At 39.0% G+C, this 19,957-nt stretch overlaps 1 protein-coding gene across 3 annotated transcripts in view; it reads left to right on the forward strand.

Moving 5' to 3' along the window:
• UHRF2 (ubiquitin like with PHD and ring finger domains 2) overlaps nt 1-19,957 on the forward strand; it is a 103,445-nt gene that overhangs the window by 45,085 nt on the left and 38,403 nt on the right. For all 3 annotated transcript variants that reach the window (XM_080372296.1, XM_080372295.1, XM_080372297.1), the window contains exon 4: nt 27-245. In XM_080372296.1, coding sequence (XP_080228422.1) covers nt 27-245 — 219 coding nt within the window. The remainder of the gene's footprint in view (nt 1-26; nt 246-19,957) is intronic.

Raw genomic sequence — 19,957 nt, forward strand, 5'->3', positions numbered from 1 at the left:
TACTGTTGTTGGTTTTACTTTTCAAGGTACCCAGAGAATGGCATAGTAGAAATGGACACCACTAATCTTCGACCTAGAGCAAGAACCATTCTGAAGTGGAGTGAACTAAAAGTGGGTGATGTGGTGATGGTTAACTACAATGTTGAGACTCCAGAAGAAAGAGGATTTTGGTTTGATGCAGAAATTACCTCTTTGAGAGAAATCTCAAGGACTAACAAAGAGGTTCATGCTAAAATTCTGCTGGGGTAAGATTTGCTTGACCAACTTGTAAAATCTGTACATATCATATAAAATGTTTGGGGTTTTTTTTGTTTGGTTTTTTTTTTTCCTACTAGTCATCACTAGATTAAAATTTATGTCATACTTCAATTCCACAGCTGTCTGAGTCATGGAATTACAGTGCATGGTTTTGACGGTGTGCAGACTTAGCTGTGAGTCAGAGTTTTTACATTTCCTGAGATTGCTGGAGGCAACAATAAGGTTTCATGTATTTGTGGTTCAAATTGATCAGTGTGTTTTATTTATATTCCTTTATGTTAGATATTTATACATTTATATTTTTATATATGTTATATGTTCAATTCTATTGAAAGCTGAAAAATCTGTTTTCAGTAATTTTTGAGCTAATTGGGAACCCTTAGGTCTCGCTGAGTATTAGTCATCTCTGACAATTTGAGTAAGTTTCTGAACCGGCTAATTGAATTTTTAAATAACAAAGTATTTATGTGGGTATTATAGCTTCTGATAAGTAGAATGTAGAACTATAGGATGTAGGAATTGCAAGTTTTCATGTGGCTGAACTTGCCTGGGTATCTTTGCTTTGTTTGCCTTTGTCATTAAAAACTTACAGTTCTTTAGGAGCAGTGTTTTCTGGAGAAATCCATATGGGTATTACTGTCAGTAAGTTGTGCGATTGTCTTCTTAGGGACAAACAAGATGACCAATCTTCATGGGCAGTCTACTTGAGGAATTCATTGTAACCTTCCTACTCATTAGCTTTCCTCATTCCTTTAATGCTACTCTTTTCTGTTATGGAAGGGGTTAAAGCAAATGGATCCAACCTGCCACCTCCACCCTTGCAGAAGATGGGGATGTGTGGGTACTTACATGGAGTGAAACTGATTTTAAAATTACGCTGGAACTGAAGTGATTTTTTTTTTTTTACCTAAGAAATTATTCTTTTAATCTTGGCATGTATGACATTTGCTCAATGAGTAGTGTCATGATTCTGAGAGTATATTCCTTAAAATGAATTGGACTAGTTGCATCATAGTGTAGGTTTTTTCATGAGAAAGGAGAGTTGTTGTATCTGTAGGAAGACTTACAGTGTAGGACATGATTAATTGGAAAAGGCACACATAAGACTTACGATCAAGTGCAATTCAGTATTTTGTGTTAAAAAAAAAAAATAATCGTACCTAGTACTGGGAAATAGGAAAGACGCTGACTTAGTAAACCATGCAAGTGGTAGAGCAGCCGTATGGACTTGCTCTGTAGGTAAAGCAGAAAAAAAGGAAACCTTTAAATGTAAAGCAAGGAGAAATTGAATACCTAGTTTGAATTATTAACTTGGAAGGGAAGAAAGATTAAGAAATGGAGGCCAATGTAGAGACATGAAGATTTTCATTGTAATGCAGTATTTGTATGGCATTTGGTGAATCAGAAGTAGTATTCATGACCTTCTACAAACAGAACTGTCCAGATACCACTTTACATGAAGTTCAGATGTCCATTGGCAACATTATCTAAAACTGTTGTCTGCATGGATTCTTTCAGAGTTCTTCACATTTATTAAAATGTGATAATCAAAATACGTTAGCAAAAGCAAACACCTGTTGGCTGATAAAAAAGTTTGTTCATGATGGTTGGAACTCTATAGGATAGTCTTTTTTTATCTAAATAAGCTGGTAGTTATGCTTCAAATCTGAGTTTGGTAACCTTAAGTACCGTGGCTGCTGTGACAAGTACCATGGGGTTCCCCGTAGTATTGGCATGTACTATCCTCTGAAAGCAGTTGGGGGGGAAAAAGGCATTCGACAAATATCTTGTTCTAGGGTGGTGACTTTAAGTCCATTTTTCAAATGAAATCTTATTTCAGTGAATTTTCTTCCTGATTAAGCATTCAAGCTTCATTTACTTGTTGATAGATTGTATATGCATAATCAACTAGTCTTCAGAAAGTAGTTATCTGAGCCCTGCTGATACTTACCAAGGAGTAATTCTGTATCACCTGTGCTACCTAAGTCATTCGTCTGAATTAGCAGTAAAAGTAGAAAATAGTGTTTCAATGTTTATTAATATATATTAATATACTAATGTAATAGACATATTACAAAATATTTTAATATAAATTAGTTTAGAGTCATAATATGATTGTTATAATATTACTTTAGACTAAAATAATGTAATTAATATATGAATATTCTATAATATATTATTGATATGTTGTCATTAATTCTTAACATAATGATAGCATTAGTTAATTGTTTTAAATAAAGGTGAAATCTATTTTTAGTGCTTTATGAGTATATGTTAGTGATTGATTGATTGTATATTAATGACTAATTATTTGTGTACTACTTAAGAACAACCTTAGCAGGCAGTAAAGGGAGGCAGAGTTCTCAGGTTTGCTTCAGATACGTTCATGACTTGGACTATTTCCACTTTCTGGTGTTATGTCAAAGAGGCTTTGTATAAAACAGTTTTGTACCCAATAGCTGAATGTTTGGTTTATTGATCTTCATTGCTTTTGACAAAGATTTGTGAAGCCTTTGGCACAGTGACAGGAAATAACAAGAACACGTACTGTTTGTAGTTATGCTTTGGAGCTGGTATTGCAGGTACTTCTTTTTTACTCTGTGTGTTGACATGTGCGTTTGTTAGGTGTTACTTTTACTTATGTCTCAGTCATAACCTAAAGGAAATGTTCTCTGTGGTCTGTCATCAGAAGTTCATCTTTGGGAAACTGATGTGGATTAGGGAATATTACTGAAGAGAGAAATGAGACTGAACAGGGGATAAAAAGTCATCATTATACAGAAGAGTTGACCACATATTAGTAATTCTCATTTGTACTCTATTTGCATTGCCACTGAAGTATGTAATGCAGGATGTCTAAAACCTATCCAAATGGGACTTCCTGTGTCTCAGGTACAAATACTAGGGAAACAGCAATGCTTTTCACAATGGAATATACATGGCTCTAGGACCATAGGTCTCATGATTATGCATATGGTTCAGAATGGTCTCTGTGTGTGTGGTACCTCTGAACTGATTAACTAAATTTGCAGGGTGTACCTCTATTTTTAAACATCCTCTGTTTCTTTTTTTTGGGAGTGTCTTCTGTTTCATGATGAAAGCAGTTATTTGTACTCCAGAGTATTGCGACTTGTTGTCTTTGCTCTTTAAAAGGCATGTATCAAATACTTGTTACTGATGGGTAGTTGTGAGGCAAACTGTCACATTTTATTTTAACATTGGAGCTGGCTTACATCATCAAAGTCACTCCACCAGCTCAAACCAACTAGTTCGAATGGTGCTTTGCATTTTGTCATTGCTAGATTTCAAGATAAATAAGAGACAAAACCATATCTTACTTTTCTTCAGTTAGCCTTTGAATGTTTCAGTTATCAAGGACTCTGTCAATACCAAGACTTGTATTTTCTTTAAGCCTTTGGAGTTAGACAAGAATGTCAGTAAAATCTGTTCACTTTGCAGATCTTACACCTCTTGGACTATGTATTTAATGAATTTGAGGTATTTACACAAGCAGCCTTAATGGAAAGTAACAGAAAGGGTCCCAGATTTTCCGATTTACATTTGTCATCTTGTAGTTTTGCGGGTTTTTGTGTGAGGCTTCCTGCTCCCAAAAAGGAAGGATTGTTTTGTTTTCAGATCATTCTGTCTGATTTTTCAATAGGCTTATTATGTTTTCTGTGTAACCTGCAAGATCTGGGGCTTATTAGAACACAATGTTTGCCGCTTCTTTTTTTTTTTTTTTTAGGATATTTTTCTGTTTATCTTCTTTTAGACTCCTTTTATTCGTGTCTGATATGTTTTTGTTCTCAGAAGGCAGTATGATATTTTTTCTGTCTTTATGCTATCTGTACAGGTTTTACTTTTAGGTATTCCTATCACTTCTTTTGAACAAATTTTTCTGTTTATATTTAACTTCTCATTTTTTAAGTAATTTGTAATACTTGCTTTTATAGCTTTGCAAAGGTACAGAATTTAAACACATCACAGAATAGTGAACTAACGGTGAAACAAGCCTTGCATATTGTTCTAGAAGATTTGAAAAGTTCTTGTGCTTCTGTGGATTTCTGTCTAGATCTGGTCCAAAAAATAACATTTGTTGGAAGGTGACCCTTGTTTTGACACTTGTTTTTCTAATAGGAGTACCATACATCCTATCCCTCTCAGTATGTATTGTGATAATCAACACGTCACAGTTGTCATACTTTGTAGGTGCCCAGTAGCGTAGTTCACATACTGTGTTTCTCCTTTAGGCCTAGAATTTCTGTCTATGTGGTTTATCCCTTCCTGATGCTCGTATAAGTTTGAGGTGTGATTTTCTACCTAAGATAACTTTACAGTTTATTTATTTTAATGTAGTATCTGTGACTGTTGCTGGTTGATCTGGGAAGGCATTATTTTACTGGTATGTGGAATATTAACAAGATTTAATTGGAGCCATTTAAAAAAACCCACTTTCCTGCTGTGTTAGCTGGTATCCTAATAATAAGAACTCTAATTGCTGAAGAACTTGCCTGCAGCTTTCTTGCACAGACATAAAAATGGCCTATTTCTTCTAGGCAACAAAACTTCTGCAAGGGTGAATTTGTGTCTTCCTCTTTCATCTTCTCCTTATGACTTCAGTGGAGCTGGTCACCTCCTTTGAAGAAGAGGCCTCCTTTTGAATCAACGCAGCTGGTTCAAACCAAGACAGGTTCTGGTTGTCCAAGAAGCCTGCTGGGATTTTTCATGGTGGTTCTGTAGAGGTGATGCCTAGAACTTCCCAAGCACTTCTGTGAATGGCTTTTCCCTAGTCTCCACAGCAGAGATGGCTCTTTTTGTGATACACAGCCTTAGGTAATAATCTCACAATTCTTAACAGGAATAACTACAGGAAGAGTATGTTGGATCCCACTTAATTATCCTGTTGACAAAAGAACTCATGTTTTTGGGGGTGGCGGTCTGTGTGTGTGTGAAAAGAATGATTGTTTGATCATAAGAAGTGAAGTTTACTGGAAATCAAAATGTTTCTTTTTAAAGTCCAGATTAAATTTTTGGTCTTGCTTCAATTGTGATTTCATTTTTGAGGAAAAACCCAAGAATTGAAAGATACAATGGACATGAAGACAGAAACAGAATATTATTAAAGAGACTTTTGAGTAGCATACAGTGCCTCCTCTTACATAAAAAAAAAGGAGTCTGGGGTGCAGAACAAACTGCCCGGAAGGTATTGGAATGCACTGTCACCTACTGGGACTGGAGAAAGGTTGGTGTCCAGGATGTGTTGCTTCCATCAAATGCGAGAGACAGAAGAACAGCTGACTAACAATAGTTCATGAAGAGCACATGAGCAGAGTGAATCCTTTAACCACTTGCTGTGGTAATTATCCTCTCCACAAAGGTCATAAATGAGATGTAGTACCTTGGTTCAGCACTTACGAAATGAAAACCAGCAAGTTTAGAAAGAACTGAAAGAGCACATTTTGAAGGGTATTTGGCTGATTATATGTATCTGTTGTTACAGATACTCTTTTCCTGTTTCTTCTTTCTCCTTTCCCTTCTTTCTCTTCAGAAAAAAAAAATCCATTTTACAAACACTCTCTGAATAGCTATGATGGTCAGGTACTACACAGATCATAGCTGTTCCTCCATGCACTTGATTCTCCTGCTGTCTTTGTTTTTGTGCTTTAAAGAGGACAGATCTTCAGGAGGTTCTGTTGTCCAGAGAGGAGTGGAAGGATTACAGTTTTAAGATTGCTCACCAGTAATTATTTTTCTTACATAGAAGAGATATTTTGTCTCTTGATACTGCCCTCTTCCCCATTCATAAAGAAAGAGCATGAAAAGTAATTTTTTTGTCCTTTGTGCTACTTCCCTGCAGGTTGCCTGTTCCTAACTGGCAGTATGGAGAAACTGGTGTTTGTTTGAGTGTTTCAGTTTGCTTTCCCAAAATGGAGGGAAAGTAGACTAGGTGCTTTCAATTGATGTTGAGTCTTTTGGACTGTGAATGTAGTGTTCCTTTATCTTGAAATTCAAAATCTGAGTTGCAAACCAAGTCTGCCTTACTAGAGATAGCGTTATCTCTCAAGCTAAGTAGCCCAGTTACGTGGGAGCTGCTCAGTCCTGCTGGTGAAAGGGTAAGATTTTGGAGGACAGATCCTGTCAAGGGAAAGGAGCAAGGAAGTACTGTGCATGAAAACGTGGTTAGTTGCACGCTTCATGTCAACCGGCATTTGACTTTTAACATCATGGAACCCATAATTGGGTTCCCATCTGTCCCTGAAGTCCCACTGGAGGATCAAGGACTAAGAACATTTATTCCAACAGGCTGGCCAACCTCCTGAGTAGAGGTTTGGGTGGTGAAGGAACATTACGACCCATGGTTAAGTGAGGTATTAGCATGTGCAGGGAAAGCAAAGGGTACAGTGCGATGGGAACAAGAGAGGCCTTGGGACTGATAGAAGAGGGATACTCATCTCAAGTGCATGTATGCAAATACATAACAGCCTGGGGAACCAGCAGGATGAATTAGTTCTGCATGTAATCGTGGAACTATGATGCTGGTATAGTGGAGACACAATAGGACAGCTCACGTGACTGGAGTGAGAGATGGATGGATACAATCTTTTAAGGAAAGGCAAAGATAAAGAGGGTGGAGCTGCTATGATGTGAAGACGTATGGATGTAAGGAGCTCTTCAGTGGCATGACAACAGCCTGATTGAGAGCTTGTGGATGTGCATGGGAGAGGCAAAAAATAATAACATCATGGTGTTAGTCCCACCTGAGGTGAGGAAGAAGACAAAGCCTTCTTCACAAGTCTCTGAATCACAGGCACTGATTTTCATGGACGACTCATTCCCTGATATCCACTGGCAGGATAACACTGGAACACAAGCAGTTAAAAAGTTCTCTGGAAGATGTCAGGAATAACTTCTTAATAGAGGTACTGGATAGATCAATAGGGTGATATGCAGCTGGATCTGATGTTTGTTATCAACAGCTGCTTGGGGATTATGTGATTAATGGTAGCCTTGGCTATACTAACTGAAATCCAAGGTCCTGATGGAGCTGAGGAAGGAGAGTAGCAGAGCATAGATTCTGGAATTCAGTAGAGCAGACTTCAGTTTCATTCAAGGAACGGGTTGATGAGATAACATAGGAGGTAACTATGAAGGGTAAAGGAGCTCAGCAGAGTTGACAGGTGTTTAACGACAACCTCCTCTGAATGCGAAGACAGTTCATCCTGGTACTCAAGAAACTAGTAGAGGTATTGGAAGACTGGCAAGGCTGAACAGGAAACTGATGACTTGGCTCCAGTGCAAGAAGTCAGTAGGTAGGAGTTGGGAACAGGGACAGTGTAAAAAGGAGGAATTTTGAACATGTAAGGATTGGTGTTATGAGAACCAAAGCTTGTCTAGAGTTGACACTTAGACATCAAGGGCAATGGCAGAGAGCTTTGCCTAGTGCTTTGGCAGTAGAAGGCTGAATAAGGAAAATATGGGTCTATTGATGAAACAGACAGATAATTCAGTTTCAACAGACACTGTCTTCATCGCCATAGTATTCACTGGCAGGGTCTCTTTGGTAGCTCTGCCTAGTGAAAGCATTTGAGGAGAGTCTTCTGCAGTGAATGAGGACTGAGTCAGGAAGTGCTTACAAGAACTTGACTAATGCAAGTCCTTGGAACCAGATGGGTTGCATCTAAGGTATGCTAAGGGTACTGGCTGATTCTGTAGTGATGCTCCTCTGTACCATATTCAAAATGTCACGGAGATCAGGGAGGTCCTTGAAAACTGCAGAAGGCAAATGTTGCATCTGCCTTCAAAGAGGGCCAGTCAGCCTTATTTCGGTCTAAGGAAAACGATGGGACAGCCCTGTTGAAAGTGCTGGCCATGTAAAGAGGAGTTGGAATAGCCATGGTGAATTTTTTTCCAAGAGCAAATCATGCCTTACAAGACTGGCTGCCTTCTGTGATAAAATGATTAGCTCTGTGGCCAACGGGAGAGCAGTAAGTGTTGTTTGCCTCAACTTGTAACAGGTCTTCTGTGTCCTGTAGTATCTTATCCTGATTAAGATGATGTGATCTGGGTGGATGGCCAGTGGCAATGCAGTGCGGAGTTCGCAGAGACACCAAATTGATGGAAACTCAGGGGCAGTACTGCCTGTCAGAGGGACTTGAACAGACAGGAGGAATGGGCTGACAGGAGACTCATGAAAGTCAACAAGGATAAAGCTTTTCTTGCTCCTAGGAAGGCCGAGCCGCTTGCAGCAGTACTGGCTTGGAAGCAACCCTGATGAGAACAACCTGTGGGTCTTGGTAGACAGCAAGCTGAACATGAGGCAGCAGTATGTAATGAAAGCTAACAGTATTGGGGCTGTTTGAAGAGAAGTATAATCAGGAGACTGGGGAAAGTGATTATTCCCCTTTACTAAGCATAGACTACATCAAGAATACTAGATTCCATCCACCCCCAAACACGTGCATCCCCTACTTCAGTGCTCAAAAGAGAGACACATAAACTGAAGTGAATTCAGCTAAGGGCTGCTGAGATGGTTTGAGAAGCACAGTGGTGTATGGCAGGCAGACCAGGGATGATGGACATAAATTGCAACAAGAGGGAAAGGAAATTGCTCATTTGGATTGCATTCAGTAACTTAACTTTCAACTGCTTAATTGTCATGTGTTAAAGCATTAATTGCTTTAACAAGAACAACAAAAGCATAAGTACCAAATGTTAAAATTTGGAATGTTTTGTTTCATAACCATTTCATAATTACCATAAGATAAAAGTATCTTTTGAAGATGAAGAATTGGTTGAGTTCAGTCTTGATACTTCTGTTTGTTTTCCCAGAAGATAATCTGTATCTTCAGCACTTTTAACACTATCCTTTCTCTAATAAACATCCATACTTGGAAACACAGTCTTTTGACTTTCTAGGGGGTGATTTTTAAAAGTGGTTTGAAACTTACTTTACTCACTGGGATCAAACTAATTCCAAACAGAAGAGGAAGAACAGAAGGAGAAAACTTCAGTGCAAAAAGGCAAAGACTGTGGGGAAAAAATGGTGGTGAGCACAATGTTAGGAAAATCATTATTAAAATGAATAAAAAGGAGTGGTGTTGAAATATATTAATATATTTATACATCTAAGAGTCATTGAGAATGGAAAGGAGCTCTTGAGGATGCTCAAGCAGGATCAGCTAGAACAGTTTGCCTTGGGACTGTGTCAGGTTTGGTTTTGAATATTGTTATGGGTGGAAACTCAGCAACCTCTCTGAACAGTCCCTGTAAAAAGGTGTCTTGTGTGGTCAGAGGGAATTTCACACATTCATGTTTGTGCCTGTTACCTCTTGTCCTGGCAGTAGGCACTGGTGAAAATAGTCTGCCTCCCTGTTTCTACACTTGGATAAGAGCTCTCCATGCACAAGCCTTCTCTTTCTCGTATCAAAGATGTTGCTAGTCTGTTGATCATTTTCCTAGTCTTTTTCTAGAACTACACTGGTAATCCCATGTCTTACTCTGGGGATCCCAGACCTGGCTTCATCAGTGCTGAGTAGTGAGGAAGGTTCACCTTCCCTCTACCTGCTGACAGTGTTCTTAGTGCAGTCTAGGAGGCATTTGACCTTGTTTGCTTAGAAAGGCACATTGCTGGTTTATGGTCAGCTGCTTGTGCATAAGTCCTCAAGACCTTTATTGAGGTTGGAGAAGGTGATCGTTCCAGCTCCACTGGATCCTTTTTCTCTCCAGGGTTGTATCTCATGGGATTTTTCCAAGCAGATTTCTGAAGATGTTGCAGTCTCCTCTCCTGAAATCCAGTATTGTCTTGCTTTTTACCTTGCTCCCTCCTCTAAGGATCCTGAACTCCATCATCTCATCATTATTGCAGCCAAACTGCCCGACTTTAATGTCCCATGACCAGTTCTTTCTAGTTTGTAAGTATTGAGTCTAGCAGTACACCTCTCCTTGATCACCTGTGTCAGGAAATGATCACTGCACTCCAGAAGTTTCTTAGTTGCTTGTGTTCTGTTCTGTGGTCCTTCCAGCAGATTGGAGGGTGCATCAAGTCCCTGTGAGAAACGGAGTCTGAAAACACGAAACTTGCAGTTTTCTGAGGAGAGCTTCATATACTTTCCCCTGATTAGGTCTGTAGCAGGCACTTATTTTGTTCTATCACCAATATTGTTCTCTCCGCTAATCTTCACATAAGGGGCGACTACCCCTCCTTACCTTTCTAGCCTGGCTTTCCTGAAAAGCCCATATCCATTTGTCACAGCACTCCAGTTATGTGAGCTATGCCACCATGTCTCCATGATCCTGGTGAGGTCATGTACCTGCAGTAATTATGCAGACTTCTTTCTTTAATTCCTCTTGTTCGTTCCCCGTACTGTATGCATTGCTGTATAGGTGTCAGGGAGGCACCAAAATGTGCTGATTCCCCAGAATGGGCATGAGAGCTTTCCCCATAAGGCTCTTCTGCTGGCATTTCTTTCCTTACATGCCTAAATTTCATGTGGTTGCACTTCTGCTTTTTTTAATGTTCCTTCTCTTCTGATCACTCCAGGCACTGAGTCGCCTATCCCATCCACAGTTCTCTCACTTGTTTGTTGAGGAATCTCCAACGTTTATAACCAAAAGTCTATGAGCATTTTTATATATCTAAATAAAAATGAATAATAATGGAATCATCACAGATTCCAAACATAAGACCTAGAAAGGCTGTATTATCGTTATGCAATAGACATACACATTTAATATTGTGCACTAATGGTACTGGACATCATGGCATAGGTATTAGATGTAAGTTGTCTGAAGAGAATTGCGCAATACAAGGAATGAAGACGTTCCAAAATAAGCAACTGCCCTCTGTAGAAGAATGGCTGCAGAAGCGTGGCCTTAGAATCTCTGAAGATCTGCACAATCCAGGCCTGGTATTAGAATAGGCCTGTAATCAGAATTGTGCTGAAGTTGCTGTGCTGAAGTTAACAAGAAAGGTGGCCTTGAGCTGTTCTTGAATCCTGAGACCAAGTAATTATGTTGTGCCAACAGGCCGTGGCTGTAACAGGCTACAGCTGCTGGCAAAGCAGGTGCAGGGCCAAGAAAGATGGGGACCGGTCTGGGAAAATAGGGAGTAACAAACTACAAGGCTGAAGCACAGTGACTCAATTAGCTACATGGATAGAATGCTCATTTTAGTCATGATAATTAGGGGTGTGAGAACCGCACGTGTTTAGAGACTACTCACCAATTATTATATTTCTGCTTTACAAATATGCATGTATCGGTTCTATGTAAGTAGTGTTAGAAACTAATAAAGTTGAGCAAGATGCATAGCTCATATTGAGCGTCTTCTTGACTCCAGCAAACCCTTCTTCCAACAGCCCTCTAAATTCCAAACAGAACTTTTTCTCTCTGTAGCTCACAGTGTACTTTCTGACTTTCAGGAATTCTTAGTGAGATGGGGTTCATCCTGTTTTGAGCCTGGATGCCAGGCTTTTTCATTAAAGTAATGCCACCATGTGCGTAAAAGCCATGATAATCCATTAATTACTTCTAGACTATAAATGCGGTTTTGGCTTTGAAAGCAAGTCTCAGTTGCCTGCGGTTAGATATGAGGCATTCTGTGGGAAATGTCTTCCTGTGTTTGTATTTACTGTTTTATGGTGGGCACCTTCAGATCTTCTTTCTTAGTTTCTTGGTTGGTTGTTTTAGGTTTTGGGTTGTGGTTTTTTGTTTGTTTGTTTGTTTTCAAGCACTTTATTTATTAACTTAGGATTTACTATTCTAATTTTATTGTACAAAGTACTTACCATGTTTCTGTGTTTTCAAGACTCATCCTTTGCTGCTTGTTTTATGGAAAACCTTTCCATCCTGACAGCATCCCTGTGGGTTTTGTTTTGAAGGGAGGTGCTTTTTCTCACGTCTCTGTTTTTTGAACTTAGATTGTTACTTAATCCCGCTGGGTACACGGATTAGTCTCCTATAACTGTAAAAGTTCATGAAGAGTATTTGTGCAGCATCTGCTCACAGAATTGTAACGTGATGTAAAATCTGGATAGAAGCTTTTAACCTCTTCTAGTAAGTATCACCTGTTTGTAGCTCTGCCTCTTCCCAGTGCAGAAGAGTTTATTGGCTAGTCCAGACCGCTGTAACGATGCCTTGAGCAGCCTCTGCGTTGTTCTGAGTCTTGCAGTTCAGCCCACAAATGGCTAGAGAAGCCCGGTTGTGCCCTGCAGCGCCAGACACTGTTGGCCTGGCTTTGCATACATGAAGCCTTGGTTTTTCCGCCCTTGCGGGTCTAGCCGGCGGTATTTACCCATTTCTTTGTGGACGTTTGGCCAAGCAGGCATTCCCCGCTGCATGCCGCAGCCGTGTGCGGGAGCCATGCATGCCGGCCTGCATTGGGTCCGACCTTCTGCTCTGTCTCCTCAGGGGGTGTCTGGGCACGGGGCAGAGCCTGCTGCGCTGCTGTGGTAAACAGACTGTTGGGATCCGACAGCGTGACTTGCTGTCCTGTCAGGCCAGTGCTTTCCCTTCTCCCAGGTATTAGGCTTACGCTTGCTTCTTTAACGTTCGTTTCCTTTACAGATCCCATGCTAAGGAAGAAAGGAATAGTCCTGCATCCAAATCTGAGTCTGGCAGCATGAACTGTAATACATGGTTTTGTAAATGCACCAAGTGTTACACCTGCTACTGAGGTTGAAAAAAGTAATGTCCTGGCTAGCTTGTGTGTGCATCCACAACGTGTATTCGTAGGTTTGGGAGCTGAGTGTGTATGTGGGGTTTTTTTGTTTGTTTTTTTTTTTTAAAGACCTTAACAATTCATATTAGATTATGACATTTTTGGTAGTAAGGTCTTCCATGTATCCTGGCAAATAGCTTGGTTTTTTAAAAATTTATTATCTTAGCACTATATATATAGAGAGAGAGAGTAGTAAAATCTTTGTACAGTTGAAAACTTGTCTTGTGTCTTTGTCATTGTAGTGGCTTGTGTAATAAAAATAAAGTAAGTTGAATTAAAAGCACAGCTGATACTATCCCGTTTTGTAGCTGTGCATTTGTATTTTCATGATAAATCAAATGGGTATGGGATATTCTGAAAAATCCTTGAAAATATTGTTTGTGTTTCTCCTTGCATACAATACAAAATGAAACAACCTCCATTGTTTTCAGATCAACCTAGCAGAATTTGGTCAAATTATCTATGTAATATGCTGTCTTCATATGGGAACATTTTGTAGGCTAACTTCAAAACAAGCTTGTTTAAAGTCAGATCTTCAGTCACGTTTGGTGAAGATTGTAGTTGTTTTATAGGCCTGTTTTAGCCTTTGTTTCATTCTGTGTAGATGATGTGTGTTTGCAGTTTCTTGAAACTACAGTTTAGCCTAAGTTATAGCTAATGTTTAAATGTAAAGCAACTAGTAGTATTTTTCACATTCCAGTATTTTATATCAGATTGAGATATTTTCCATTTAACATCCTTTGAAATATGCGTGCTGTAACATGTATCCGCTTTACTTTCAAAACATTCTTTTGGCTGATAGTGACTTAGAGTGAATATATTGAAGCGAACCTCAGAACATGGTTCTGATTTTTGAGAGTAGATTTCCTTAGAATTGTTTGTCACAATAGTACATACTTACTACTCCAGCCTAATGATTTTAACGTGTTTGTAATTTAGTATATTTATAAAATTGATAAACAGTTGTTCACGAGCTCAGTTCAGGAACACAGTTTCTCTTCAGTCAAAGGCAAAGAAGAGTGTTTTTAAAAACAGTTCTCAGTTTAACAACTGTATATTTAGTAAGTTGGAATACAAGTTCATGCAGCTGTAAATGTGAAAGCACAAAGCATAAAGACACAATGAAATGCTGCTGATACGTACAGTAGACGAACTCCAGCAGCTCAGCTGCTTCTAAGGGGATGATGGTAAAAGTTCTAACAAGCATTTTGAGTGGTAAAATTGAAAAGATTGTTTGCATATTTCTGAAGAAGTTATCCAGCTGTGGTTTGATGATGGGTGAGAAAATAAAAGGGTTGCTGGCTGAAAGTTTTGCGGAAGCAGAGTACAGGTGAATTGGTCGTAAATGGGATGTAAACAAAGCAGTGCGTGTGAAAACATAGATACTGACAATGGTAGTAGACTTGGTCCTGTTCTGATTTTTATATTGTTAACTGAATTCATAGATTTGGAAAGCATAGCCAACATTATGGTCTGTTAGATTTTACTCTGCTTGTGGCTGTTTCTCAGCTGACGTGGACAATCCACTTTGACAGTAACCGTAGAAGCTGACAAATTAATTGGTTGTCTGTGGTGAACATGACTTAGTGTGAGTAAGGTTTTGCTCTTAGAAGGCCTACAGATAAATAATCATTAGGCACTTTTCCTTATAATTCTTTGTGTGAATATAGCCTCTGTGTGTATTTTTTGAAAAATAAATTTCCCCCTGTTTTTATTCAGCATTTTATTTTGACTCCTAGTGTGTGCTGAAATATTTTTCTTTTAGTTCCAATGTGGTAAAGTGATAAAAACAGAAAAGTAACTGAATCTCCTGGGCAATAAGAACCGATAAGAGTTTTTACCGTGTGGTAATTGTCATCTAACAGTTTTTATTTTCTTGAAGGTTGACCTTGAACTACCCAGGATAATGCCCAGTTATCATACTTGTAGTCAGTTGTAATTATGTATGTATGGAGTGTTTTGCAACCTGAAGGTTTTAAAAAAAAAAAAAAAAAGGGTAGCTAGAAGGAGGTTCAGTTGAAGATTTGTAACTGGCTATGGCTAACCTGTCTAAAAGGAAAGCTTGTTTTAGGAATTCTGTTGTATTGAGGGGTCTGGCTCTGTTTTGGGATTTAATTTCTTTAAAGGATTTAGTGTACTTGCATGAAATACAAATGTAGTTTCACTTACTGTGTGTAATGTATAACTCAAGATTTTCTTTTAAATCTCATTCTTCATATAATGAGGTGAAGAAGTATGTTTGACAGAATAATATAACCCCAATTTTAATAGATAACCATGATTTTTAAGACATGATATGTAGCCTGATCCTTATTAAAGCTATTGTATGTGTAACGTGGAAGAAGAATTAGTCTTTTAAGAACAACTAGCTGAGAAGAGATTTTTAGCTTTGGTAAGGCTTAACCATTTATTATTAGCCATCATCTGTTACAGTGGTAGTTGGTGTTCCTCTGTGGTTCCAGATATGCAGCTGTGGCATTTGTTGGAACCTACCAGCTTTTAAAAGTTATTTGATAGTATGTGCTTGCTCCTTATGTCACTAATGGCAGAAAATAAAATGTTTTCTGGGGTTCAGATGCTGGATATCTTTTAGGAAATACTGAGTCTGAAAGTTACTTTCTCATTGCCTGTATCCTGAAGGAAGAATACCAGAAACAAAGAGGAGAAGTGTCTCCCGTGACCTAATAGGTGATACAGAAATGATGAAAACCATCTGTTATATCACTAGATAAAAATATCTAGATATGAAGATAGTGTTGCTTATGCTAGTAAGATTGCAATTCTGTGAGAAAATTCTTTTACCAGTTGTTACCTCCATGCAACTGGTTATATTTTTGTTGTTGTTCTGAGAGTAGTGTGTTTTCTAGCATTAGTTAGAGGAGTTGTTTTATTTAACTATATAAAAAAATATGTTGCATTTCAGCACTCTAACGTTGAGATAATGTGCATGTGATTTTTTCTGATTAAAAGTTGATGATAAAAATCCATGCCTCTCCATACTTCACTTTTTGCTGTAATGCCTTTTGGAACACAGCATCATTGAACCAACTTATAAGTCTGTTCATGATACCTTTCAAGAAAACAATGTGATATTCATTGTAGTTAAAAGTCAATTTAATAGTTTAAATTGGCAGCGGTGGAATTTACTCCTAACAAATATTCTGCTGAGCTCAGGTTTGGCTTTTTTCCCAAAGATAAGGCTAGCAGTAACACAAGTGTCAGTAGATTTGAGAATACAGTTTTATGATATCTTGCCACCTTCCTTCTTGTCTAAAGACTGTATGCAAAAAATGGATATTTTAACTATAAATGTCACATTCTTAGTAAAATGTTAAACTTCATAATCTTAATAATTAAAGCTGTGGTATTCATGGTCTGTATGCATGATCTGTATTAATCTAGTTGCTTGTGTAGTTTCAGATTTTGAAGTGTTTTTCTAGAACTAAAAGGGACTGCAGCAGTGCAATAGAATAACTTTTGAAGAGGAAAACAGTTCAACAAGTCCAAATCTCCTTCATATTTTTGCCACTCATTTTATTTCTTCAGGTTGATTGTCCAAGTCTTCCGTGCTGTTAAGAGATGTGTAATTCCCAGTCAATCTGTAAAAACTTAGACACTCCCTGTACTTTTTCTGCTGTAAAATGTGGTCCATTATCTGAAGAAATTCCTTCTGGTATGCCAAACCTAGGTATTACTTCTTTTAACAAAACCTAAACTGCTTCTCTAGCCTTGTTGGCATGACAAGGGAAAGCCTCAGGCCAACCAGAAAAGGTATCTATTAATACCAATAAATATTTATACCAGTTGTATCTTGGTAGTTCTGTAAAGTGTATTTGCCAGTGTTCCAAAGGTGTATTTCAAGTCTGTACAAATGTCGACTCTTTTTGCTTGGATTAATGCCAGGGCTGGAGTGAGGGCTGTTAATCCAGCTTTCTGGGCAGAAGTGTTGCTAGGTAATGATTTGTTTTCCAGTACTTCTGTATTTTTTCATCATTAAAGTTTCTGCCGCAGATCATGGTTCATCTCGAAGATCCAGCCTGCTGGAGTGAACTTGTTCAATAGTTGTTAAACAATCATCCTGTAATTCTCCAGTTTCCAAGGTTGGCAGTGGTGTAGCTGGGTAAAGAATAGAGGTTTGAGAGAGCATCACATCAGCTTGTTCCAGCAACACTGCCTGATACTGAGCTAATCAGCTTGGAGAAATCCAGTAATGTCCTTTATTTTCAAGGACAGGGATCACAGTGTGGTGTACATACACAGTAAGGGGTTGGCCCAGTGTCACGTTTTTGAGACTCTTTGATCAGTTATGGTTGCAGCTGCTGCTCTCAAACAGGCAGACCACCTTTTGCTTACGTCACCCAGTTGTTTGGAGAAATATCCCACCATTCTCTTCCAGCTTCCTAACCGCTGTGTAAGCGCTCCCAATGCTACTTGTTGCATTTGATGCACAAACGATTGAAATGGCTTCTGCAAATTTGGGAGTCCCAATGCAGGGGCTTCTGTCAGCTTTCTCTTCATTTCATCAAAAGCCTTTCAGCATTCTGGAGTCCATTCTAACAGTTTCTTGTCCTTTTCTAGCAGCATATAAAGGTTTGGCTGTCAAGCCAAAATTTGGAATCCAGAGCTGACACCATCCAGCTGTTCTTAGAAGGCCTTGCAATTGTTTCTTTGAGGTGGGAACAGCAATTCTGCATATTGTCTCTACCCTGTCCAACACCCAGCTTTCTTGAAGCCCATATAGTGGACTTCCCTTTTTGCAGTCTGGGCCTTTTTTCTTGAGACTTGATATCCTGCATGGCCCAAGAAATTGAGTAAACTAATAGCCACCTTCCAGCACTGTTCCTGGGTATCTGACCCAATCAGTGTATCATCTACATATTGTAACAGTGAAATGGTTTCATACTCACCATCCCTTTGCTCCAATTCTTATGCCAGTATATTACCATGTATTGTGGGGCTGCCCCTGGGGAAAGACAGTTGCATCTTTGGTCCTGCGGTCGGATTCTCCCATGCAAAAACAAAAATAAGTTGACTCTGCTTGTTCACTGGTATACAAAAGAAGGTGTCTTTCAGATCCAATACCATAAAATACACATTAGTCTCTGGTATTGAGGTGAGGAGAGTATAGGGGTTTGAGACTACCAGGTGGACATCAACTGTCCGGGTATTGACTTCTCATAAATCTTATACCAACCTGTATTCCAAGGATTTGGGGTTTTTACTGAGAGAATTGGAACGTTAAATTCTGACTGACATTCTTTTAACAGTCCAAATTTTAAAAAAATAGTCTATTAATGGTTCCAATCCTCATGGGGACTCCAACTTCATAGGATATTGGTTTTTTCTTACCGACTGGACCCCTGGTTTCAGTTCAGTTTTTACTGGATCCATGTTTCCCACTCATCCTGGAATTTCTGATGCACAAACTATTGGTATAACTGCATCCAAGACACCAGGAATCTCCTCCTCCATAGGTTTTTCTTTGGTGAGCAGACATATTTGTGACTTCGACACATTTTCTGGAGGAGTATTCAACTGGACAGAGTCCTCAGGAAAGTTTAATTGTGTATTTAACTTACAAAGCAGATCTCATCCAAGCAGTGGTAAGGGACATTCTGGTATATAGAGAAATCTCTGCATTAATTTCACATCTCCAATCAGTAATTCCATTCGCTGTAAAAATGGCCTGTAAAAAAAATCCTGACAGGGTTTCCCTCCCTGTCACACCAACAACATTTATTTGGGTTTCACTTAAAAGTCCCTTGCAACTAGTTACTACAGAATGAGCAGTCTACTCAAGTGTCTAGCAAGAAATTTATTGTTTCATTCCTCAGCTTAACTGGAACGAGAGGATTGGCTGGGGATATGGCAATAGATGCCTCTAGTCCCCTTCCATCTAGACCAATTTCTGCCGTAACTCCTGTTGCCCCTTCTGACTCCCTTTTCTGCCTGCGTGCAGTTGGTGGACATTCCTTCTTCCAGTGCCCTTCCTGGCTGCAGTAGGCACATTGGTTGCCTCAGAGGGGTAGTTCACCGCATCCTTGCCCTTAGACTTATCCTCTTAATCCTCCTTACCCTCAGACACTCATTCCTCATCCTCGTCCCTGTCCATTAGCTAAATCAGCTAACACTGAGGTTTGAATTTTGTCTTGCCTCTTTTTCTTTTTCCTCTGCTTCATCTCTGTTATTATACACCTTGTAGGCAACAGACATTAGCTGTGAAATCACCATTTCCTCTGCCTTTTCTGCCGTTTGAAGTTTTTTTTTTTCTGATGTCTGGTGCAGATTGTTCAATGAAAAGCATATTAAATAGCATTCTGTTTCCTTCGCTTTTAGGGTCTAGATCAGTCCACTTACGAGCCACTTCACACAGGCTCTCATAGAAGGCTGAAGGAGATTCTTTGTCTCCTTATTTTACCTTATATAATTTTGCAGGGTTCTTAGGTTTCTGTACTCCATTCTGAATTTCATACAAGATTAACCTCTGATATGGTTTCAGTCGGTCTAACCCCATGATCCTATTTGGGTCCCACTGGATCCTCTCTAGGGAGAAACTAATCAGGACTTGGAGTTCCCATAATTTTTAAATCCAGACCTTCAGTTTTTCTAATTACTCCTTCTTTGGCTTTTTCCAAAACCACACTCCTTTCCTCATATGTAAATAAATATTCTAATAGAGCTTGAATGTCTCCCTGATTAAGATTATGTGTTAATATCACCATTTTAACCATGCATGCCATCAGGATTACTACAATAAGATCCAATTTCTTGTTTACAATTTAACAAGTCCAAGGTGGTGAATAGAACATGCACGTACAGTACCACTCCTTTAGACCCTATTGCCTCTGTAAAAGGTGCCTGCAATGTCGGCTTTTCTTTCCCGCTAGTCCTGCTTGAAACCAGACCAGCATCAGAAATAACCTCCTCATCATTAGATTAATTCCCTGACCCTCCTTATTTTCTTTGTCTGGGGTGGGGTGG

This window comes from Falco punctatus, assembly GCF_963210335.1.
Source record: "Falco punctatus genome assembly, chromosome: Z".
Classification (NCBI taxonomy): Eukaryota; Metazoa; Chordata; class Aves; order Falconiformes; family Falconidae; genus Falco; species Falco punctatus.